The sequence below is a fragment of the Pongo abelii genome, chromosome 5 (assembly GCF_028885655.2).
Source record: "Pongo abelii isolate AG06213 chromosome 5, NHGRI_mPonAbe1-v2.0_pri, whole genome shotgun sequence".
Lineage (NCBI taxonomy): Eukaryota > Metazoa > Chordata > Mammalia > Primates > Hominidae > Pongo > Pongo abelii.
Window position 1 is genome coordinate 153,764,719 of NC_071990.2, and position 25,285 is coordinate 153,790,003.

The following is a 25,285-nucleotide window of genomic DNA, read 5'->3' on the forward strand; positions in this document are numbered from 1 at the left end:
TGTCAGGGGGGTGGGGGGTAAGGGGTGGGAGGCAAGGGAAGGGAGGGAGAGCATTAGGACGAATACCTAATGCATGCAGGGCTTGCATTAGGTGAGTTGATGGGTGCAGCAAACCACCATGGCACATGTATACCTGTGTAGCAAACCTGCACATTCAGTACATGTATCCCAGAACCTAAAGTAAAATAAAAAATAAAAATAAAACAAACAAAGAAACACAAGAACTTCTGAGGTCCTCCCCGAGAGGACTCCCCAAGGGAGCTTGGAGCAGTTCCTGCCACATAGTGGGCATTCAGTGAACTACTTGAGAGATTAATGGCTGTTGCTCTCTCCAGGCACTTCTGGACCTACTTGGTACACACTCAGGATATTTCAATTTCTCCACAATCCCCTGTGAAGGTTTGGCGATGGTGCTGGTGAATTGGTTGCACCGAACAAGGAACCTGTCCACTGGGCTGCTTTCAGGCAGCCCAGACCAGCCCTTGGAGGCCCGGCTTTTCTGGCCACGATTAGCTTTCATAAATCATCTCTCTCCACTATTCTTTGCTTTACGATCTTTTATGCGGTTTGTCAATTAAGTTTTGTAGCTATAATGTCTTAATATTTGGCCCTGGGGTGTAGGCTATCAATCAATCTACTCCAACCCGCATTTTTATAGTAAATCTCAGGCCTCGGCATGCTGAATTTCCCATCTGCGCCTTCAGAAGTCTTCTCTTCTCACTTCTTACAAAAACAAGAGAAACTACTGTGGGTCCATTTTCCAGGAGGGACATTCCTGCTCCTCAGCCATCATTTCCCAAAAACCCTTTCATTTCTCCCGGGATTTCTTATTAAGTTACTACTTTTAGATTCGAATGCCTTATTTTTCCATGTTAACTATATTGGATTCTTTGTTCACTTTTCTAATATTTCCCATTTGCTTGTGCAAATCTCCTTACCACCATGTTATTAACCCTTCCCTTCCCATCCTTCCTGGTCAGTGGATGTTCTCTTTATGCCCTTCCTCACCCAGCACTCACTGGGGACACAATTCCCTCTCTCCAGGCCACAGCAGGGCTCCTGACAGTCCTCACTGCAGAAATGGAAGCTTCTTCAACAGCCATCAGTGTCCTTTTATCTCCTTACTATTCTTTAAACCATCCCACGTCCCTTCCATGAAGCTTTTTCTCTCTGTTGCCAGAGCTACCGCTGGGTGTGGGTGAGGATGCTCATGGCCCCATACCCGTCTCCCCATCATCTGTTTCTAGCATGGCCCTTGCTAAACTGGCCAGTCGATCATCTGGGGAAGAGCCACGACCTCACGGATTCAACGTTTGCACTCACCAGGGTTCCCTGCTTCTTCGAAGGTTCTGTTGTTTAAATCTTCAAAAAATGTAATGGAAATGGACGTTCTACACCCCTTTGGGGGTTTCACGGGGTTTTGAGAAGGGCACAAATGGAATGTATGCTAAGATTTTTCTTAATTGAAACCAAATGTTTTTCTCAGCAACATTTGCCGTTTGATTCTTCAGTGATGGGAGATGCCTAGGAGGAAGTCAGTTGATGGTGATGTGGAGAAGAAATGCTTCTGAAGTCTCTTTGCGCTTGCCTTTTCCACGACGACACTCTTCATTGTGTGGGATTTCCATAGCCCTGAAGGGCAAAACTGCTCTGGAGGGAGGGCTTCTCCTTCCAGATATTGGGAGGAGTGACAGCAAAGTGAGGGAAGAGCGAGGCCTGAAGAGTGCTCCATCTCAGATGAGGGTGCAGGGCACCCTTCAATGCCAATGGCCACCGCTGTTCACAGCCTCTCCAGAAGCAGGAAGATGGGACACTTTAACCACAAGGTGGTCTTCTCTATAAAATAACAATGGGTGGGGGGAGATCCATCGTGTTCCCTGTGGAACACGGTGGGTTCATGGTCCATAAGATACAGACAACCTGACGGCAAGAAGCAGAGTAGTAGAGAGAAGTCTTAAATACAGTGTGAAAGTGATCAGGAAATTTTTCAAGAAGGAGGTGGCTTGTGAGCTGAGTCCTGTGAGGCAGGCAAGGAGGAATGAAGTTAAGGAAGTATAGGGCAGTGCTTTTCAGCAGTTAGGAGGAATAAAGTCACCTCAGGCATCTCTTTAAGATGCCGGCTCCCAGGCCCCATCCCAGAGATTGAAGTAGAAGGTCTGAAGCAAGCCCAGGACTTGGAAAATTTAGCAAGCCCCAGGAACCCTAGTTGAGATGGACTCAGACTACCTGCATTATGGAAACCACAGAAGGCAGTTTCAGGCAAGGTGAAGGGCCTCAGTTTGGTTTAAATACTCAATTTAGAGCAGGATTTGTAAACTTAAATACCTCTGGGGCTAGGGTGACACAGACCTTGAGAGAAGTTGAAGGTTTACAAGTACAAATAGGAGATACTTTCTCTCTCTCCCAATTCTGGAAGGGACAGCAGCCAACAAGCTCCAGCAATTACTGCCATGCAGGAATATGTGCTCTGGACTAGGGCACCAGAGTTGTCTACCAGAAGAGAAGCCAGAGACCTGAGTTTTATATGCCCCAGAATTATTAAATGAACATTAAAATGCCATGAGCATCACATAATTCCATGAGGGCCACTATAGTAGGCAAGTTCAGAGGAGCAAAATAAAATCTCATTGCATATGGACTTAAATGATAGAAGAAAACTGTATTTTATCCGGTAGACAATGAACAATAGAAGGCTTTGCAGCAAAGAAGGGATCTGAACAGAAGTGTGCTTTAAGAAGATTTCTGTGGCTGTTGTCTGCTCGCAATGGAATGGAGAAGGGACCTCAGATATCAGCTCCTAGGAAGCCTCTCCCATGTGCAAAAGGAATGGAGAATAGAGGATGAAAGGTTTCTGAAAGCAAGAATTCAGGAGATTTGATTGACTATGGAAGGAAGAGAAGAAAAGGAATCACCTGGGGTCTTCTATGTCTAAGTCCACGCTGCCTCTTGCCATCCTTTTCCTTTAATATATACTAATGGTCCAGCTTCATTCACTGCACAAAAAAATGATCATTTAGGTTGCATTCTGATCAGTGCCTGCTTAATAATGAAACTTAGAGTTATTTGTTTAGGGAAAAAAAGCACAGACCAAATATTTTATAATATCTATAATAAATGCAAAGAAATCAATACAAACAAAACTTGGCTTTAGCAAACTGTACATACATAAATATCTTTTTTTTACTATAACATTGAACTTTTTTCACATAAAGCCTTCCATGATCTTATTTATTACATCTAGTTTTTCTTTATACCTCTAAAAAAAGTGCCTTTTAGATTTACAGCTTGTGCTTCTAAAGCAAAGGTTAAAACATCATGCCCCAAAGGAAAACAAGGTAAAAAGGAAGCTGCCATATAAGCTCTTAAAAATTGTATGTTACAAGGTTCTAAAATCTCTTCAGCACTAGTTGGTTGGTAGATTGTACGACACTGACATGGTGCTTGGGAGGGACATTTATCTGATGGTTGGAGCAGCACCATGGGAACGCTGCCCAGATGGTCTACTGAAGTCCTTGGCTATGCATAGAATGGGCCAAGGGCCCAGAATTCATGAGCTCAGGGAACTTTGGAGGTCCTTACTCATCTCCTTAGTGCTAAGGTTCAGAGTCTCAAACCAGATTTCTTCCAAACCTTCTTGTTGTCTCTTTGTTCCCCTGTCACTGTTTATCTTCCACCTCTGAAGCCATGATTTGCACACATGTGATCTGGAGGAGGGCTCAAGCTGCCACACGGAGGGCTTTCACCAAGATCAAGGTCCTCTTGTTGGTAGTTTGGGATTGCTTATGACCCGATCCTCCTTATGCTACCAGCACTTCTGCAGATGGCATCTGCTTAGTTCAGAGTGGAGGAGGGCCATTCGTGTATCTGAGCATGGGGTGGAATGACCGGGCAAAGTTGTTGGAGAGGGCACAGCTGTAGTCTTCCTCTGACATTGGTACAAGGCAGGCGAGCCCAATGAGGAGGAGCAGGAGAAGCTGAAGGGGAAGAGCTGTTCGGAGGACTCTGAACAGGAAGGCGCGGCCGGACCGACCTGGCCCAGGCTCAGAAAGGGAGGAATCGGAGCCACCTTTTGTGGACCTGAGAGAAGAATGGACATAAATTACTCAGATAACTCCAGTGTCGGATGGACGCTGCTTTTTGCCTCTGCACCTTCCTGGAAGCTAAAGGGCCATGCCAAGCACACCCCAGCCTGGCGATCAGCTTCCAGCCTTCCACAGTGTGCCCAGGTCACCCCCCACCACCAAATGACATTGTTGGAAACTGCACTGACAAGAAATAAACGTTCAGTCAGTCGACTAAATGTAACTAATTGGGTTCAAATTCTACTCCTTTTATCCCTTAATTTGGTGAAACATTTTCTATCAACAAAAATAATTGCTCTATACACATTCTACTAGCATGAATTAAGTAGATCCAGAATAATTAAAATGTAGATATTTGATGCAGTATATTTTTGTTTTAAGAATATCACGAACATTGTTAAGCAAAATTAGTTGCTGTCACAATCATACCAAGTATCCCATCTAGCCATCCTGGATATGCCAAAATTCATGCAGCAAAAATAAAAACAGTCTTAGTCATTTTGCACAGACCCACAAAAGCTTCATTAATTATAGAGCATACCCTGGTTTCATCTTGCACTGAATCAGCATCAGGCCCTGACATTAGCGGGTTCCAAAGCTGTACGAACAAGGAATAGCAATAGAGTTTGTCTACAGAACACTGGTGTTGTATGATGTAGATGCTAGGCTGATCCTATCACTGATGTTGTTACTTTGGAAAATGGACACCATTTTCTGAGGAGGATGGACTGTCATCCTGCAGCCCCTTCTACACTCAAAGTGACAAGTTTTCCTATTTCACTTTTATCTTCCTTTTAAACAGTGCATTAGAGATTGAGTACAGGTTTCAGAACTCTTAAGAAGGACTGCCTGGAAAATACAGAATCTGGAAGTAGATTCTGAGTTAGGTGCTACTGTTTTCTTTTTGTGAACAGCCATTACCTTTCTTTGGTTACTAGCAGAAAAGATGAAGAAAGAAATGTTGTTTACAACAGGCATTTGGTGTACACTCAGACCCATACATGATTGAATGAACAAAAATAAAAGATATAGCCAAAAGAAACATTCCCTCACAACTAGTATAAATTCTGTAAGAGTTTTAATATCACCAAGGATAAGGACATTGAATGTGAGGCTACTGAAATAATATGAGCACGTGAAAGCTGTATTGGTAACTGTAGGTTTGGTCCAGAAGAAAGCACTATGTTTGTAGCTCACCTATTACCTATTAATTTCCGAAGACGGATTACCCTAATATCAGTGGGGGATGCGGAGTGACATCTGAGAAAATAAATGTTAAAAACAGATAGAATCCCCTCAGAAGGGAACAGAGGGAGTATTCAAAACTCTTTTATTAAACCATCAAAGAAAAATGGGAGAGGGCTGGGCACAGTGGCTCCCGCCTGTAATCCCAGCGCTTTGTGAGGCTGAGGTTGGCGGATCACTTGAGGCCAGGAGTTCAAGCCAGCCTAGCCAACATGGTAAAAATACAAAAATTAGTCAGGCATGGTGGCGTGTGCCTGTAGTCCCAGTTACTTGGGAGGCTGAGTCAGGAGAATCGCTTGAACCCGGGAGGCGGAGGCTGCAGTTTGCCATGATCGGAACACCACTGCACTCCATCCTGGGCAACAGAGCGAGACTCTATCTCAGAAACAGATTGGTTCTGCAGAAACCCCAAGAAGCAGGCAGCATGCAGTGTTTCTAGTACACTTCTTGCGGTGTAAGGAAAAATCAAATCACTGGTTTAAATTGGAAGCATGTTCTTTTCTGAAGTCCACAAAACTAATGGCAGTATAATGTAACCCTGAACAACTCACTTCATCTCTAGGTGTCAACCTCTTCATTAACCTCTTCAAATTAGCATAGATGGTCTTCTAACTTTTAAGTTCTCTGTTCGATGTTTTGTCTTCTACTGATTTGTCAGTATAAATAATCTCCCAAGAAGCCACAAGAGCTCAATCACCATCTAGTGGTCAAACTGATTAACTGCCCTTGTGCTAAGACCAACGAGTTATTCCTAATAAGCTGAGGAAAAAAAAGTATATTTTGTGAAAATATAGTAGAACATAAAAGAAATATGTCATATACCTTATTAATGGAAAAGGAAAATAGAAACTTCTTGAGTTACCTGAGCATAAAATATTCATGTTGAGACAGGGCCTTAGAGAGCATCCAATTCATCTCCTAATTTTGTAGGGGAGTAGCTAAGGACAGTTCATGTTTACTCTTCTAATTGCTAGGCAGCACTCTGAGCATTTATGTTGGGTTCTGTCATTTAATCCCCACAGCAGTCCTCTGCATTGTGTACTTATTAACTTCATTTTATAGATGATGTGAAAGAAAGCTCAGGGAAGTGAAATAACTAGCTCAAGCTCACACAGCCAGTGGCAGAAGATTTCAACCCTGTGATTTTAACTACCAGAACCTGGAGACTCTAGACAGGGTGATTGACTTGCTTCAGATTCTACAATTAAAGGAAGAGGCCTAGCAGGAACTCAGGGTTCCAAAATCCCTGCCCACTGCACTCTCTGCTGTGAAATGTTTTGCTGGTTGGTGATAGGAATAATGGTAATTCAGGTCGTATTCATGTCACAGGTATCTCACATGTAGAAGCAAAGAAGAGAATCCTGAACTTGCATCCTAAAATATTTGGAAACAAGTAGTTTCCTCGTGTCTAAAATAAATGCCTCTAGTCGTAAGGCCTCACAGTATCCCACAGATCATCAAATCTGTGTGTGGACGTGGGGACATTTTGTTTTGAGGCAGTTACATAACCATGGGCAAGTAAATTAGTCTCTCTGGCCTTCAGTTTTCTCATTTGCAATGATTCAATGGTTTGCCTTAAAGTGTCTTAAGAAGGATAGGATAGCTACCCACAAACTTTGGATCAAATTTTCTTCAAAATATCCTTCCCTTGACTTTAAAATATGCCCTGGCAACCAACACTCAACACCTGTAGCTAGATGAGTTATAACAGAGTGACTGAAGAGAGCTCCCACAATTTCTAGTTATTAAATAGCTGACTAATTTTCATTAGGAGACATTTAAGAACTTTAGTGATGGGAAGATTTACATATATAATTGATAATACAATCTGACAGAGCTGAATAGCTCCTCTTTGTCAACCGTTAAATTCTTTGTGCAATCAGGTCAAAGATTAAGATCAAAACAAGGGCTTCCCATTGACCAGTTCACTCCTGAGAAAAATGGCAAACCATTGAATCATAAATCATGACAGCCAAAACAATTTTAGGATATTAATGCACCCCTCATCGTTGCAAATGAGAAGACTGAAGGCCAGAGAGACTAATTTACTTGCCCATTTTTGATAAAAATGTCACCATTTACAGAATATGAGCTCCTATGTCGGAGTCTGTTGAAGGACATGGCGCATTTAACAGCATCAGAGCATTTTTTATTAAAATTTAATTTGTGCATGACTTCTAATGTTGAAGAATGCCAAGCTAGGAAGAAGTCATGGGCTGAGATGGGGACAGAGAGAACACACAATATTCAGTGACTGTCCATGCAGCTGGCTGTCCTTGAAAATATCCGAACTATCCACTGGGAAAATGCCTGTCCCCTTGGGGTAATTACCAGAGTTTCAACATGCCCAAAGCTGCCTCATCTTCACGGGGAACTTGTTCTAGTGATTTTAGTATCAAGAAGCTAATCGTCCCAGGGAAAGGGTTATTTTTAATATTTATCTACTGTGCTAAAAATCACCTAAGTTTCTAGAGTCTTGGGAAATCTGATAAGGGAAAGAACAAAGGCAACTTGTTGACTACTCACTGGTCATTCTCCTCTGGTCTTATTACATACATGGATGCCAGTTTAGATTGTGTTTATATAGGAAAAATTAAATGTGTGAGCCTCCTTAAGGAACATCATCAATACAGATATATCAGATAGTTCTGTCCAGAAAAAAATGTGCTTATTTGCTACAAGTAAATTTTTATTTATTTTTCTCGCTTCCCTCACTCCTTCAAATTTCCAGGTAAATAGTTGCCTAGGAGTTGTTTCATCTCTGTCCCAAAATACCTAGACAATTGCGGGATAAGGAGAATGGCAGGGAGGGAGTAGTGACTAAAATCACACCCTTCAAAAGAAAGTATATAGGACACACAATTGTGAGAAGTCTGAATGCCATGCACATAGGGTATGACTCACTTTGAAAATTGTACATAATCAAGGAAATGAAAATGAGTTAATTTTGTGCATACATCATTTAAAGCCAAATGAGAAGAAACTTCTGATTTATTTTGTTACTTTTCACCTAACACTGGCAGTATGTAACAGGAATTTACTGTGCAGAAATATCTAGATTGTCCATGATCTTGATCCTGCCCTTACATGTCTTGTCGTTGAAACCCAGTGTTTCCTGGATATATGGTTCAGGAGACAAGTTTCCAGAATCAAGTTAGGACCCAGGTCTTCTTTTTTTCCAAACCACACATTCTCGCTAATCCTGAACTACCTGAGGCAGCCTGTGGTGGCCTCAGCTCTAAAACCATTGTTTAAAGGCTTCTACCCATCAACGGCCCTTCAGCAGAGTGGTATGGTTAACAGGGTAGGGTCTGGAGTCAGGGGAGACCTGGGTTCAAATCCTACATCTTTACACCTCTAATCCCCAGTGTCCTTGTCTATAAATTGGGAATATAGCCATGTCGTGGGATTCTTCTGAGGGTTAAATGAGGTAAAATACATACAATGCTTAGCATGTATACAATTAAGCACTAAATAATTGAAACACATTAAGTACTAAATAAATGTCAGCAACTTATCACTATTATCTGTATAATGATACCAAGGGTGTGCTGACTCATACCCTTAGGGGTTGGCTGGATTCGGCCTTTTCTCTCAGGAAAACATACCTGATTTATTAATAGTGCTTTCAAGGATGTGATAAATTTCTCAAACTGCCTGTCTTGTTCCCTAGAAACACCAGGAAGGTCTACCTCAAATAGCAACAGAGAAACCTACTGGAGCCTTACCCTACAGCTGTTCTTGGGGCACGGGTGAGTAACCTGCCTTAGAGGGGAGAGGCTCTGTGCTGAGGCTCTTTGAATGCTTTGAATAAATAGATCCCCAGATAATGAAAAGACTTGAAAACAAATTCTACAAGAAACTGAGTAGTGTTTATAGTGAGGCCCTAGTGTACATGCAAAAAAACCCCACTGCCCTTGCTTAAGTGTATCTGATTAACTTGAATACATTTTTAAATGAGGCCTTTTTTCCCTCTTTCAGTGTTTCGGCCAGTCATTTGCCACTTCTCATTCCATCTTAGTTCTCTGTAAGGAAGGTGCCAGAGACCTAAGGTGCCCAAGGCAATTTTGCATTTTACAATTCTAAGCTTTAGAATGAAGTCATCAATTTGCTACATCCAGACTATAGTGCAATTATTCCTTTGCCTTGCTGGAAATTGGAGTGAAATCTTTCTAGTTGTCAATTTCAACTCAGTTGTAGTAGTGTTTTGAAGAATTAATGGCGATAAGGTTAGAAAATTTTAAGTCAAATATAGGGAAAAAGTACCAGCTAGACCATCACAAGCATTTGCTTTGAAAGCATGCTTCTAAAGTGTGTTTAACCTCAAATAACAATCACAAATATGGTTATTATGAATGTATGCACAGATTTTTATGTCTCTAATTTTAAGAAGTTCTAGGGAGCTCCCTGTAATGATTTAGGGAATCTCTAGATTCTGATATACTGCAAGTCTTTTAATGGTAGGAATCACATTGAATTAATTTTGTAGGCCCAGGGCCTAAATTTAGTAGGTGTTCACTATCTATTGGCATCAATTCATATGTAGGTTTAAAATACTGTATGAAGACATAGAATCACCACCATCAAGTCAAATTGAAATATGTAACAGGCTAGTATAATATTAACTCTGACTTTAAACAACAACGAAGAAACCAAATGAGTAACTCCTCCCTTCAAACCAATAGTCAGTTTCTTCCAACTCAGTCTCTTTCTCCTCTCAGGAAGAATGCATATCTAAAAATTTCCCATTGCAGACCACTGGAAACAACATTCTAAACTATTTATGCTTCTGCAATAACCTTTCCAATTTGCTGGACCAGTGCAAGATTAAACACAAGATATCTCAAGTCTCAATGTAAAGGAACACCACGACAGCCTGGACTGTGGGTGAAGTTCATTCTTCCCCAGCAGACTCTGCCTTTCATTCTCGGGGTTGGGTATGCCCCAAACAGAGGCGCTGACGGTAACGAAGCCCAAGAATGTTCAACCACAACCTGTCTGTGAAGGTGTTGGATGACATTTGCCATTCAGGTGAAGATTATTTATGTTCCAGTCCCACCTGAGTAGCAAAGTGAACACTGTGCTGAACGCCCGGAAAGATGTTAATCAACCGTGCTGGACAGAGCAGAGCTGAAAGGCGCCTTGCGAGTGTCGTAGTGAGAATGTGGCTGTCCCAGCTGCAAAGCCCTGTTAGGAGGCATGAGGAAGCACTTGCTGCCCTAAGAAACGATGCCTTTGACATTTTCAAAAGATCTATGTGGCTGTCTGAAACAATGGGGAGAGCAGATAGACGCAATATTTGGGAACCAAAGTGATTGCTATTGGCGTTGCATCATAACATAAGCGCTTTCCCCTTCTCGTCACTATCATTTGTATCGACCAAAGAACTGATCTTTGGTATCCTCGAAGGAATGCTATGAGGATATTCTCCATCTCTGTTCATGGTACATCAGCAATTTGTGGGGAAAAGATGGACTACATAACACAATGATCTGCCTAAAAGAAATTGTCTCTACTTATAGGGGGCTGAGCAAACCTTAGAGCATCTGCAGATGCTCATCATTATCTTCAAAAGTCCCCAAGAGTTTTTCTCTATATTATTGCATTTTGTTTAGGCTAGAAAAAAAAAAAAACTCATAAAATTGTCTTCAAACCAAACCAAAGGAAATGAAAAGAAAAAAAACAAAACAGTAAAGGGAGGTCTAAAACCAGAGAACATGTGAAAATACGTTCTGCCTGACTTCAGCCGAGTGGGAAGGACCAAATGAAATAGCCAGTCCCTTATGTACAGCTGGAAAATTAAAATTATTACTCAGGGGTTGTTTACAGTTCTACATTTCCTCATCCCCACCCTCCTTCCAGGAATTCAGATTCCTGCTCAGTGGTGATAAGTTTCCAGAGGGACAAGCTACTTTAACAGTGAATTGCTAGGGACTGGAATGAAAACAGGCTCCAAGGACAGTGTTTTCATTTTTTAGAAAGCTGTCTGGGGAAACTTGAACTGATCAGTGGAGGAGCAGAGGAGCACAGACACCACACCGACAACAAAGAAGGCAAAGCACTGCTAACTGTGGGAGTGAGGGGCTGCTGGAGGCCAGGCGGGAAGCACGGAGTGGCAGCTGTGAGTCGGCTCTCGGGAGGTGACTGGGCAGGGGCACTGGCTGCTGCGGGTTCCAGAGTGAGCTTGCCAAGTGCCCGGAAAGTGAGTGGCTGGGTGTGCTGGATGAAGGGAAGTTTTAGGATAAGCAGAAGAGAGAAGGTACTTATAAATTTTCAATGAACACCAAATTAGGACTTGCCATTTTGAGACTCCAAAACCCACAATCTGGATAAAACATGAAAATAAAATAAAAAGTTGGGGATGTTAGTATATTTTATTCAGATATGCGGGTTTTGTGAATGGTAAAAGAATTCACTGATCGATTACCTGTCTTATTGTAAACTCTAGAAATAAAGAGGATGATAAAAGTCTGCCATGAATCAAATGGCAGTGGTGCCACCAATTGTAATCAAATCCTTATTGACAATTTGATGAAAAGTACCAGATGGGCTATGTTGAGACAAACAGAATTTTCACGGAGTCCAAATATTTTACGCTCCAAAATTTACTTGAACATTTCATTTAGAAACATCTCTTCCAATTTATGAGGAAAGGGTGTTGACTGAAATGAGTAATTTCCCAACTACCCTGAGGCAGACCAGATATAGGCCAACCTAAGTCACGGACAATTTTCATCATCCTCTTGGGGTTCTAGAACAGTGTGGAAACCAGGAGAAGGAGGTACCTGCTATGTGGACTGCTGACAGAGGGTCCAGGCTGTGAGAGACTACACTTGCCTCGTGGCTGTTTGCAATGAACAGGGGGTAAAGAAAGAAGAATGTTCAGTCCAGGCAAATAAAGACAAGCTACTAATGAAAATTAAACTAAAAGTGCAGCAAAGGAAAAATAAATCAAATGAAATGATCAGTACCCATGAATTAAGGAAACTGGCTTTTCTTTTGTTGAAGAAGTAAAATAAATTGATATCTATGTGATTAGCCACTGATAAAACATAAGTTGGGATTCTGGAGTCGATACTATGGTGGGCATAATTCTCGTGACTTTTCATGGTAGAAACACGTGTATATTTACATACAATAAATGTAAAATGCACTATGCTATATCATGTATTTCAAAGACACTTAACATATTTTTTTCATCTTTTAGAATACTAAAACAGTGTTAAAATTCTTGGCCCATAAGAAATAACAATGGCAATATGAGATTGGTCTTTGTAGTGATGAAGCCCAACTTAAATATTCAACTTAAAGAAAGGTTAAAATTTGACTTGAAAAGCCAGTATTCCTTCACATTCTTAAACTAGGATCTATAGGAAACTAGTGAATGTAGTAAAAAAAAAAAAAAAATCCTAAAAAAGATGATACATTTATCAGCATAGAACATAAATGTTTATAACAAAAAAGTCAAATGAAATCAAAACTTTTAAAAACTAAGGAAAAATGGAATGAATATAATCATAAAGCTGGACAAAAAATATGTAACAAAACAAAAAACAAGCTTCTAATTACACAGAGAAATCAAGGCATAGAGGGTAGCAGGGGCCAAATTTGTCCTTTCATACTCTTTGTGTTCAGTGAGGCAGCCCCCACCAAGGCCTGTGGGTGAGTTGTTGCCATTTTAGGGGCGGCACAATTGCCGCAAACCTTCAGGACCACCACCCAGAAGCGGCTTAGCTTGAGAGTCAACAGAACCTCCACTTGCCTTAACGAGTCAATGGCTCACAGGCGTTCACGGTTCTGTGCACCTCCAGCCGAGGCGCCCCGCAAGTGGCGGCCTACCTTTTAAGATAGTCGTGGCAGCCGTGGCTTGAAGAGAGGAGCCACCAAAGGGACAAATGGGCACCATTCTAGAAATTTTCTTATTTGAGCAAGAAAAATAAATGTTCTCCCTGCATACCAGCCACACGTTGAGTCCTGATTCTTTTGAAAACCAGAATCGCTCTTTTCCATTCCTGAGCGCATGCTGGGAGGGGATGTGGCAGGGCTGAGGAAGCGAGCTACCCTGTGTGACAGCCCTCCTCTGGAGGGGACGCCTGCCTGTGAACCCTGTGGTGAGTGCAAATACCGTCATTTCCCAGTGTTCACGCCCACGGGCCAACTGAAAACGACCAGTGGAAAGTTACCGTTTTCTGTCTGTTTGGGGTGCTCCTTCCTGATGTGGGACTCACAGACCCTGAGGTGTCCAGTTCATCAGCAGAAGACCAGGAAGACAAATCCTATGTGGGAGAAAGATTCTTTTAACAACTCCACGTCCCAGACCCATGGGGGCCCTCTGTTGCACCACGTTATCTCCCACTCCATCTCCATCCACCCCCATGTCTCCACCATAAAAATCAAACCATTCCTTGGGAAAAATGGAACCAGACAGGTACAAGAAGAATAGGGCCAAATTCTTCTAGTGTGTTGGGATTTCCTAGTTGTCTGTTTGGCCGTTCTGGAAAATATAGCTATGATTTTGTTATTGCTATGTTTCACTTATAGCTTTATTATTTCTTGGAGACATGGGTGTGAATGAACTGATACTGGCTTGGGAGGGGAAGAAACCTGCCGTAGAGCCTGCTGGTCACTCAGGCTGAACAGAAGTCAATACATTCCAGTTGGAAACAAAAGATAGTCATCCAGGAGTCTGCCTTTTCACATTAGAGAGACTTTATTATTTCGTACACTGCTACTATTCAGAGTAGATTGTTCTTTTGCATGCTTACAGCAGGGCAAAGCATGTGTTCATGGCAGGATTTCACAGCAGAATGGTTGAAATCTTACCAGGCATCACCACACCTCACCTGCAAATGCATTTCTCAAAACCAGTAATACCACAATGGAGTTGATTGTAGAAAAAAATATAAAAAATTAAATGAGCAGAGGACTGTTTTTTAATTTTTTTTTTTTTACTGTATACATAATGGAGAATTCATGCCTGAGAGTGGTTAAATACAAAACTCAGATACAACAATTGGTTTGCTCTACCATGGTTGTGTAATTAAAGTGTGTAAATTCTTAAACAGGGTGAAATAAAATGCCACAGCAGTTGTGGTAATAGCATTAGTAACAACGACGAGAGAGCTTTTGGATTTAACAGAATCAAAAGCAGTATCCTGTTGTAAAAGTTTATGTGGCTGCTTTTTTATTTTGAGATAGGACTTGTAACAGCAGTGGCTGAAAGGAGACACTCCATTCTGACAAGTACTATATTTAAAGTTTTTCTAAAATGCATGAAGATGATGCTTCTTTGGTCTCCAGTAAGAAATGCTACACGATGATGTCTGTTTAGAGCTTACCTGCTGACTACTTGACACGTCTAATAACTTCTCCAGTTCCTTGATATGACGACTGACCTCCTTCAAGAGAAGTCTGAGCCGATTTCCAATAACATGGACTTTTTCTTTGGCTTCTAAACAGTCTGTTCCTTCAGCATTCACCAGTAGTTGGCAAGACATGTCTTGCAAAGAGGCTACTCTGAGTTGGGATTCCAACAGCTCATGCCTTATTTGCTATGCATACAAAAATAAATTAATTTTTCTAAGCATTTTTGATAATTGGCAAAAGCTCCAAAAGTGCAGAATGAAATCAACTTAACTTGGTGGGAAATTATACCTGAGCATCAAATGTAGAGCTCACACACTAAAGGAGGCAGCAGCTCACAGCCTGAGTTCTAATCCTGTCTCTGCCAAAAATATTCTATAAGACCCCTGACCCTCTCTGATCTCAGTTTGATTTGATGCCTGGTCCACAGTATTACTGGAAGGTTCAAATTAGTTAATGTATATATGACAGTACTTAAAATATAGATTAGTATGCAAGTGAGATGTAAGACAGTCTTTTAAACAGAAAAGCACAACATTGAATATAGCAAAGCAGAAGTATGTCTAGGTATCCTCTGATATCTAGTCAAGATTTAAAAAAAAGGGGTGATTCTTCATTCACAGCTTGATGCCAGAGGTCAAAGTGAAGTAAAAATGCAGTTCCACAGCTATTTCCTCTAGGTTTCTAAGACTATTATGGTACTGAATTAAAAGGTACCAATTCTGTAGTTTAGGTGAGTGTTAAATGTTAAGACATAACATTTTAAAAATACAGAGAGCTACAAAGTGCATAATATTTTCTTCTAATGGAACTCAAATATGCTTCCTTATCTTCTATAAAGTCACTTAAATGCACTGTACATTATATTGTCCAAAGATCCTTGTATAAGAGTCTACCAGTTAATTTCCTCTTGAATTTAGTGCTAGAAAAAGTTTCTCCTTCCTTGAGAAGTGGTATGTTTTGTTTTTGCCAGATAATGAAAGTAAGTTCCCTTGTTTCCCATTTTGTCTTAGCTTTCAGAAAACTTGATGCTAACGTTCATGTTTAATCTGATGTATTTAATTCCTCTTTAAAAGACTTGGCTGGGTGCTGTGGCTCATGCCTGTAATCCCAGCACTTTGGGAGGCTGAGGCAGGTGGATCACCTGCGGCCAGGAGTTTGAGACCAGCCTGGCCAACATGGTGAAACCCTGTCTCTACTAAAAATACAAACATTAGCAATACTACACACCTGTAGTCCCACCTACTCAGGAGGGTGAGGCAGGAGAATCGGCAGGAGAATTGCTCCAATCCCGGAGGCAGAGATTGCAGTGAGCCGAGATCGCACCACTGCACTCCACCCTGGGCAACAGAGCAAGACCGTCTCAAAAAGCAACAACAACAAAAACAAACAAACAAAAGAGTTAGTTGTCTCGTTCTATTCTAATATTTTAATGACCTTTTATTACAAGCCACCAAATATGCTTTTGGGTCATAGATGTAACATAAAGTTTAAATTAAGCTGCCTTAATAAACAACACAAGCTAATTAAGACTGATTGAGAACACTAAGATTTTTACAATTGAGCAACAACTTCAGAATCAGATTCTAAAGCTGGCAGATATCTTCTATGCACGTGTTTGCTTTACAAAGATTGGAAACCACAGGGAGTTAAAAAAGTGTAAAATAGAGACTATAACACAAAAAGTTAAAAAAGAAAAACAACACTTACCACTTACATTCATTTTCTGTAAATGAAATGCAACCCTGCTAAAAATAACTGGAGGCTGCCAGAGTTCACACATCTTACCATAAGCTGTTTGTGATGGTCCTGAAGTATCTCTGCATCAAGGTTAGAATCAATAGGGACAATTTCATTTTTCCTTCTGTCAATGTTCTCCAGCATAAGAAGCAAACCATGGCTCATTTCATGGAAATCCTATAGAAAACAGTTTAAAGTAACTGTAGATAAAATATTTTTATTTCTCTCACAACTTAAATGTCTTTCAACCGCCACCATTAGCAAACATACATTGGTTTTAAGAACGTACATGCAACTCCTTTCTGAGGAAGGCACTGGTGCTGTTGTAATGACCTGATCGTGAGTTCACGTTCTTACCAAAAGCATCTAATTTATTACTTGGAGGAAAATTTAGACAAAAGGAAAATTGGCATCAAAATACGTTATTTCTGAAAAAAGGGTAGTGCTATTATTCAGTTTAGAAGGAAGCAACTCTGCTGCCCTCTCTTCTCTATGAATTCAAATCTTTCCATCTTTTAAGGCCTACCTAGGCTGAATCTCATATCCCCTTCATTCATTCATTTATTCACTCATTCATTCATCCATTTATTTATTCAACATACAGTTACTAAAGATCTCGTACAGATAAGGCACTGTACTAGGAGTGGGTGCAGAGGTGAAACAGCAGTTTAGGTACCTGCTTTCAAGGAACTATTACTCTTGGGGCACATATAAACCTGGAGAGCAGGCTTCAAATCCTTCCAGGGTTTTCCATTGTGCTCAGAATATGATCCAATCTCCCGGCCTGGACCTACAAAGCCATCTGGCTCCTGACCACCTCCTCAGTCTTTCTTATCACTCCCTGGCTGGGCTCACCGACTACACTCTGGTCACAATGGCCTCTTTTCTGTTCCTAAAGACACTAAGTCCTTTCCTGCTTCTGGGACTTTCCATTTATTCTATCACCTTCATAACAATATCCTTCCAATGTTAGCTCAAAGAGCCAAATAAATTCCCTGACTACCCTCTCAAAGTGGCTTTTCTCAGTTACTTTTATCATCCACGTCTGTAAGTGTCTGGTTTAACTATTTACTTGCATTTTATTGATCTTGTCTTCCCCAACAAAAGCAGAGGCCATGCTGTATTCAATGTTTTAGCACCACATCTGCCATACAGTGGATGCCCAGCAAATAATTACAGTATGAATGGATAAATAAATATTTGTAATGCTCACTTTGATGTTCAAGAAAAGTCTGCCTACTTGCCCAGTAAATATCTGTTGAATAAATAAAGGAAATAAATGAATGAGTCATAGAAGGAGCGTTGGGATGGAGATAAACATGAGGAATAGTCTCTTCTTATCTGGACAGAAGATAGGATCTAGAGATTTTGAACATGGTCGTGAACATGTAGAAATGCTCCAGTAAAATGAAAAGTTTGGGCACAAGGTTATCTCACTGAAATACTGACTTTGGGAAGCAACTGCATCCCTCTAGAAACCATGATACATCAAGTCACACAATCAGCTAAACTGCTAATGTCTCGCTCTGAGTCACCTCCTGCCCAAAGCTCTACAGACCTGGCACTGCATCAGGGCATCCTGCAGCAGGCCCCGCCACTCCTCCAGCAGAGAGCACACTCGGTCCCAGCGCCCATTCATCTGCGACAAGCGATCCTGCAGGTCCCGGCTCTCCTTGCTGTCAGCCTGGGTGAACTCGGGGCTGCAGAGATTGATGGAGAGGATGATGGCTTTGCGGTGGTCCACAGCTTTCTGGAGCTCCTGAAAAGAACAAAAAAGACAATCAAACAAGGACAATAATGACAAAGATATTTTCCCTTGAAAAGGTTTCACCTGAATGAAAAGATCCATTAATTTAAACTGGCCTTAACAGGATGGCTAGGTAAAAGACAGAGGGTGCACACCACCGAGAATTGTATGGCAGTTGGAAGAAATGAATTAGATGAATACTTAACAACATGGATGAATCTTAAGAAAACAGGGTGTAGAGTGAAAAATTCAGAAACAATGTTACGTGGAACACAACAGCCTCAATACATTCACACACACAAATCCACATTTTTAAAGAATATATCTGAACAAAGAAGGTCTGCTAAATATTTCAGAATAGCTACCATTTTGAAAATCAAATGGGAACTTAGAGTTCAGCCAGGGTAGGGGGTGCAGTGGAGGAGGAATAAAGAGAAAAAGAGTCTTGTAGGAAGCAACAATAACGCTAGGCAATGACCTCATTAAGGAGTATGATTGAGTCCACACTCTGTACAGAGGTTCAACCACAACAAAATTCAAATTTGTGGGCCTAAGAATGAAGCAAAGAAAACAGATGCCAGGGCCCTCGGCTCCAGATGTGCTGAATCTGCAGGCTCAGTGGCCCACAGGCTGAGAATACTGCCTGTGCCACACTGATGTGAAGGTAGAGAGAATGAATTGGGTATTTCATGAGCTAACCAGTTAGGTTTGATTTCACAAAAACCAGGCGACTGATGTTTGGCTTTGTGCATTTCCAAAACACCGAGTGCTCAATTCCAAGAACTTGAGCACAGGAGTCTGTATTAGTAATTGAGTATCTGGGTACTGTTTAAAATCCCCCAATCCAGTTAGGGTGAGAGATCCTAGAAGTCACATTGACCTAGGCTGCAGTTTGAAATCATTTCTCACTAGTCCTGCTATATTCCCAATCTGTCTTGATTTTTGAATTTTCAATAGGTTCTTAACATACTGTAGAATAGATTCAACCACACAGACAACATGGGTTTAAGAGACACAGTGGAAAATACTTGATTATTCCACAGATTTATTCAGAGAAAATACAGACAGGAAGGATCAGGAGAAAGTACAAAGGAGGGTGTCTTTTTTCTTGTCACGCAGGATGACTTTCAAGGTCTTATTTCCCTACCCTAATCTCTCTGAGGTCTCAGACCCTGGCCAGCATTTGCTTCATCAACTTTTTAAGGAATCTGATTATAATGCAACGTGGCCTTACTAGAGTAATTTAGGGACTCTAGATAAAAATGCATTTCATAATTCAGCCATTGTAAAGCTCTCTCACGTGGTAGTTTGTCCTGAAATTCATGGGGTAGTGTAGAGGCCTTTCTATAAGGATGCACCTTTTGGATCACCTGGAGGGGAGATTCATTTCTCTTGTTTGAAGTTTTCTGTTTGAAAATTTAAAACAGGCCAGGCACAGTGGCTCACGCTTATAATCCCAGCAATTTGGGAGGCCGAGGCGGGCAGATCACTTGAGGTCAGGAATTCGAGCCCAGCCTGGCCAACATGACGAAACCCTGTCTCTACTAAAAATACAATAAATAGCCGGGCATGGTGGTGCATGCCTGTAGTCCCAGCTACTCAGGAGGCCGAGGCAGGAGAATCGCTTGAACCCAGGAGACGGAGGTCACAGTGAGCCAAGATCGCACCACTGCACTCTAGCCTGGGTGACAAAGTGAGACTCTGTCTCAAAAATAAATAAATAAATAAATAAAATAAAACCAAATCACACAATCACTAAAAGCAAGCCAAAAAACATCAACCCCAAATAAAAAGCATATACTAAAACCACAGAAACACAAAAGCAGCACACACTTCATTCCTTATCCTGACCCCGGAGAGCCTGGGTAGCCACATTTTGAGGAGGAACACATCTTAATACTATCCAAACAGGAAAAAAGAAGCACTGAGGGGTTTTAAAAAGAAACTGAGCTCTCAGTTCATGAGATGCTCACAACAGTCTCCATATATTAAAGCATTTTAGTATCTGGGTTAAGGAGGATTTTAAGATCTAGAGCTGGAGTTACGTAAGGGAAGTTATCTTGTGTGCTACATCCATGCGGGCCAAGCCAAAATCAAACGCAAATGCCAGGTGTTTCACCACAATTACTCTATAGTTTTATTTATTACAGCAAAAATTGCTTCTACCACTACTGTAATCAATTTCAGAAGTTTCACTTACTTGAGGTCAAATAATTTCGTTATGTCCCCCACAAATTCATGCAGATACAATTTTGGAGAGGATTTCTCTCCAGCTCTAGATATAGACCTGTAGGAGCCTGGTCAGTCTGTATTTCCCTTACAAAGAGTTCTCATAGGTCCCAGAAGTACCTGGATGCTTCATGAAATTTTAATTGGACATTTCTTAAAATATCAATTCATTAAATCGTGCGTGCTTATTTACATGGTGGATAGTTCTACAACATGGTCCCCTTTTCTGCCCTTGAAAACCATCTTTGTGGCCAGGCACAGTGGCTCACGCCTGTAATCCCAACACTTTGGGAGGCTGAGGTGGGTGGATCACCTGGGGTTAGGAGTTCGAGACCAGCCTGGCCAATATGGCAAAACCCTGTCTCTACTAAAAATACAAAAATTAGGCATGGTGGCGCGTGCCTGTAATCCCAGTTACAAGTGGGGCTGAGGCAGGAGGATCGCTTGAACCTGGGAGGCAGAGGTTGCACTGAGCCGAGATCATGCCACGGCACTCCAGCCTGGACAACAGAGTGAGACTCCATCAAAAAAAAAAAAAAAAAAAAAAAGAAAGGAAGGAAGGGGGGGTGGGGAGGGAGGAAGGAAGGAAGGAGAAAGAAAGAGAAAAAAAGGAGGAAGGAAGGAAGGAGAGAAAGAAAGAAAGAAAGAGAAAGAAAGAAAGAGAGAGAGAGAGAGAAAGAAAGAAAGAGAAAGAAAGAAAGAAAGAAAAGAAAAAAAAACCATCTTTGCGGAACACAGGAATTTGGGATGGCTGGAGGTGAGGAGAGCATTCTCACTCATTCTTGTTAGATCCCTTTTCTGCTGCTGTGTAAGAGCAGCTCGAACTAGAGGTGCCATCTTCACAGTCGTTCACGTGGTAGCTCTCTGTTTGTCCACCGTGGGAAAGGCAAGGGGCAGCTACCTTGAGCTTTTTGATCTGGAGCTCGATGGTCTGGATGTCAGTGCTGAGTTCCAGACGCTGGAGCTGTTCCAGCTCCTCCTCCGTGTCCCCCAGCCAGGCCCAGATGCTGTTCAAGTCTGAGTTAAACTGCTGCCACTTCTGGAGGTTCTGCTTCATCCTCAACTCCTTGCTCAATGCCTGGGCCTGGAGAAGCTCCCATCGGTCAATCACACCTGGAAAGACATGCATAGAACAATGAGGTTATTTTCCTCTACATGTAATGTTTATGAAATGCTTTAAACATAGGTTGGCAGCTAACTTTAAATAGCAACAGAAAGAAAAGTAATTCCACTGGGCATTTTCGTTGTTGTCATCTGGAAATAACGTCACATGGGTACAATGGCTGTGTTTTTTCTATTTGTATTCTAATAACAATGAAGCAAAAAAGTTAGTTACATGAGCATTAACACTGTAAAGAGCTTTACGAAGTAATAAGCAGCCATGAGCACGAACTATCGTTCAATTCTTGGATCCTGTCTACAATAGGGCTCTGAGCACACACATGTAAAATGCCTGATTAGATATGTGAGAAACAGTGTGTTAAAATAATTGGAACATGAGAGCTGGGTGGTAGTGCGCACCTGTAATCCCAGCTACTCGAGGGGAGGCAGGAGGATTACTTGAGCCCAGGAGTTGGAATGTAGCCTGGGCAACATAGCGAGACTTCATCTTAATATTTAAAATAATAATAATAAATGAAACATGGGCAAACACTACCACGATAGCATGCATCATCTCCTCACTGTCAAAGGAGACTGTTAGCCGGGCGTGGTGGCTCACGCTTGTAATCCCAGCACTTTGGGAGGCCGAGGCGGGTGGATCATGAAGTCAGGAGATGGAGACCATCCTGGCTAACACGGTGAAATCCCGTCTCTACTAAAAATACAAAAAAAATTAGCCGGGCGCGGTGGCGGGCGCCTGTAGTCCCAGCTACTCGGGAGGCTGAGGCGGGAGACTGGCGTGAACCCGGGAGGCGGAGCTTGCAGTGAGCCGAGATAGCGCCACTGCACTCCAGCCTGGGCAACAGAGCGCCATTCTGCCTCAAAAACAAAAAAAAAACAAACAAAAAAAAAGGAGACTGTTATAACTTGGAAGGAAGTTCTCGGGATAGAATGGTGTAGAAGAAGGCCAAGCAGCCTAAGTGGAACTTGGCTGTTAACAAAGTGCTTCTGGATCTTCTATTTCATTCACTCTTGAACTGGATTTTACGCACTCACCAGCCGTTTGGGTTTCAGTACTATGCAGGTTAACAAAGCCGGGAAGGCTCTCCTCTTCCTCCTTCAGTTTGTGCTCCAGTCTCTTCACGGAGTCTATACTGCCACTGCATTCGCCCAGCAGTTTCATCTGTTTAGACATAAACAACCGGCCCCTGTCACCCAAATCTTCATGAGTGCAAAAGCTTCTGGGGAAAATATCTTTGTAATTTCTCAGCAAGAGAAGCGTCTGTGTTTGGCTCCTCTGTGCCACCCAGCTAAAAATAAGCCAAGATGGCCGAGTGCGGTGTCTCAGGCCTGTGATCCCAGCACTTTGGGAGGCCGAGGAAGATGGATTGTTTGAACTCAGGAGTTTGAGACCAGCCTGGGGAACATGGCAAAACTTGTCTCTACAAAATATACAAAAAATTTAGCTGGGCATGGTGGCACGCATCTGTAGTCTCAGCTCCCTGGGAGGCTGAGGTGGATCACCTGAGCTCGGGGGGTCAAGGCTACAGTGGGCCATGATTGTGCTACTGCACTCCAGCCTATGCAACAGAGTGAGACCCAGTCTCAAAAAAAATAAAAAAGAAAAAATAAGCAGAGGTAGACTGGGCACGGTGGCTTCCGCCTCTAATCCCAGCACTTTGGGGGCCGAGGTGGGAGGATCAGTTGAGCCTAGGAGTTTGAGACCAGCCTGGGCAACATAGCGAGACCCTGTCTCTATAAAATATTTTAAAAATTAGGCAGGCATGGTGGTGAGCACCTGTAGTCCCAGCTATTCAGGGCGCTAAGGTGAGAAGGTTGCTTGAGCCCAGGAATTCAGCTGCATGCAGTGAGCTAAGACCATGACACTGCATTCAGGCCTGGGTGACAGAGTGTGAGACCCTGTCCCTTAAAAAAAAAAATTAAATAAGCAAAGTTCAAAAACGTGCCTTTTAAACAGGTGATACATTCACATATACAAAAAACAATGCCTTAAAGATATACTTTGCATACTTGATTTTGCATGAGAAGTCCTCGAAGTTTCTTTAAGATTCATGAATCAAAATAGATTAAACCAATCTGCAATTTAAAACTCAGAGCCCTCAGCTGGCAATGCAGTATATAATTTTTGGCAAGTTGCTCCCTCTTTCTCTTTCTTAAATTGAAATGTGGGAATGTTAATGTTACCACAAATCTCATGGGAACTTTCTTGCATTAAATAATTAAAATACTTAAAATTATAGAGCAATATTAAAGCCAGCTGTTTTATCAAAAAATGTAAGCAATGTTTAATAGGTATCAAGGGACTAAATTCTAAAGTCAAAGAAAAGCTTCCAAATTCATTTTTAATATCACACACGGTATTCAAAGATTAAAAGAACAAATCATTTCAAGATACTCCTGCTGTGCTTACCATAAAGCCTTTAACAAATCACAATGCCAGTGGGACTGTTACTTTGATTACTTTTGATTGAGGTTAAGTGTAATCCCAGTGATGTCAGTACGATTACCATAAAACTATATCATAGGTATTTTTTAAAAGTGGTTTCACTATAATAGAAGTTGGTATAATAGGCCAAACTGAACAGGAAACAAACTCATAATTGACCGCTCTTCTGTAATTGTAAGGATAATAAAATCAACATATATAGCTAGAACAGTTTTCTTCCCTAATTTCAAAAAGTAGAACGTGTGAGTTGTGACCAGACTTGGGGAAATTCATTTTTCTTTCCTTGTACTAAGCAGTCTTTTGGATATGAAAGAAGACCGTGAGGCAGAGAAGAGACTGGCTTTAAAATTCTCTTCCTCAAGTACGCGTAGGAAAGCAGGTAGTTCTCTAGGGAAAATTAACTGGTCAGTAACTCGAGTAGGGCAAATAACCCTACATACATAGCCAATAGCTGCATACATAGAACTGGTAGTATATCTGATGCCTTGCTATCTTTTCCCCAAATCCCTCTTGTTAGAACTGTTTTCTTCAGAATGAGCACACTGAAAACAGAAGAGAAAAACATTCCCAAGGTCATTCGGTGAACCCAGGAAAAGAACTACAAAAAAACCTGCATGCTAGTAATCTATTAGCTAAAATCTGCTGCTCCAAGGATAACCTTGGTCCAAAAATTATTAGTTGAATTTGGAAAAATGCCTAATGACTTTTGGGAGCCAAAGTATTTTGTTGCTCTCAATGAAAAGGATCTCCCTAAGTGCTCAGTGTAAAGGAACAAGTTTGTCATTACAATAGTTTTGTGGGCCTAAAAACAGACAAGTTCTACTCAAATGGTAACTTAATAACAGGGCTTGGCTTTGTACATCCAGGTTTACGAGTTCAAGGGCAGCATGGTATTCAGAGACCACATAAAGCCCTTATGCTGCAGACGAACTGTTCTTTGACACAGAACTGTGGTTTCGTACAGGTCGGAATCAGGATGACCAGGATACTTACGTAGCCTTTGTAGCTGGTGTCTAGCTCCGGCCCCGTGGGAGTTTTGCTGCGAATGATATTTTCAGTTTGCTGTATCTGAAAGCGGCTATCATCCAGGGCTTTGCCCAGTTGTCGGATCTGTGACTCTAGGGCACTGTGGTCCCCTGCGGTGGCAACCATAAGAATCTTTACTGGACAAACTATTTGACTTATTTAAAGCTTGATATTCAAGGAGAAGTTTCAGAAATGATTTCAGTTACAGCAGCATAGAAATGGCAGGTGTGGGTAATTACAAAGCAAATTTAGTACCATCGTGCCGGTGGGTTAGACATTAAAATG

The 25,285-nt window shown here is 41.6% G+C and overlaps 1 protein-coding gene across 7 annotated transcripts in view; it reads right to left on the reverse strand.

Annotated features, from left to right (window-relative positions):
* Positions 1-3,092: 3,092 nt before the first annotated feature.
* The window catches only part of SYNE1 (spectrin repeat containing nuclear envelope protein 1), a 512,392-nt gene continuing 490,199 nt past the window's right edge, over positions 3,093-25,285 (reverse strand). For 6 of the 7 annotated variants that reach the window (XM_054558331.2, XM_054558330.2, XM_054558328.2 and 3 more), the window contains 9 exons: positions 24,968-25,110; positions 22,564-22,690; positions 21,308-21,519; positions 17,989-18,189; positions 16,479-16,607; positions 14,666-14,878; positions 13,511-13,603; positions 12,113-12,171; positions 3,093-4,077 (listed from right to left, as the gene is read on the reverse strand). In XM_054558331.2, the coding sequence (XP_054414306.2) occupies positions 3,837-4,077; positions 12,113-12,171; positions 13,511-13,603; positions 14,666-14,878; positions 16,479-16,607; positions 17,989-18,189; positions 21,308-21,519; positions 22,564-22,690; positions 24,968-25,110 (1,418 nt within the window). In that variant the 3' untranslated portion in view covers positions 3,093-3,836. The remainder of the gene's footprint in view (positions 4,078-12,112; positions 12,172-13,510; positions 13,604-14,665; positions 14,879-16,478; positions 16,608-17,988; positions 18,190-21,307; positions 21,520-22,563; positions 22,691-24,967; positions 25,111-25,285) is intronic. The other variant, XM_054558332.2, reaches the window with a different exon arrangement.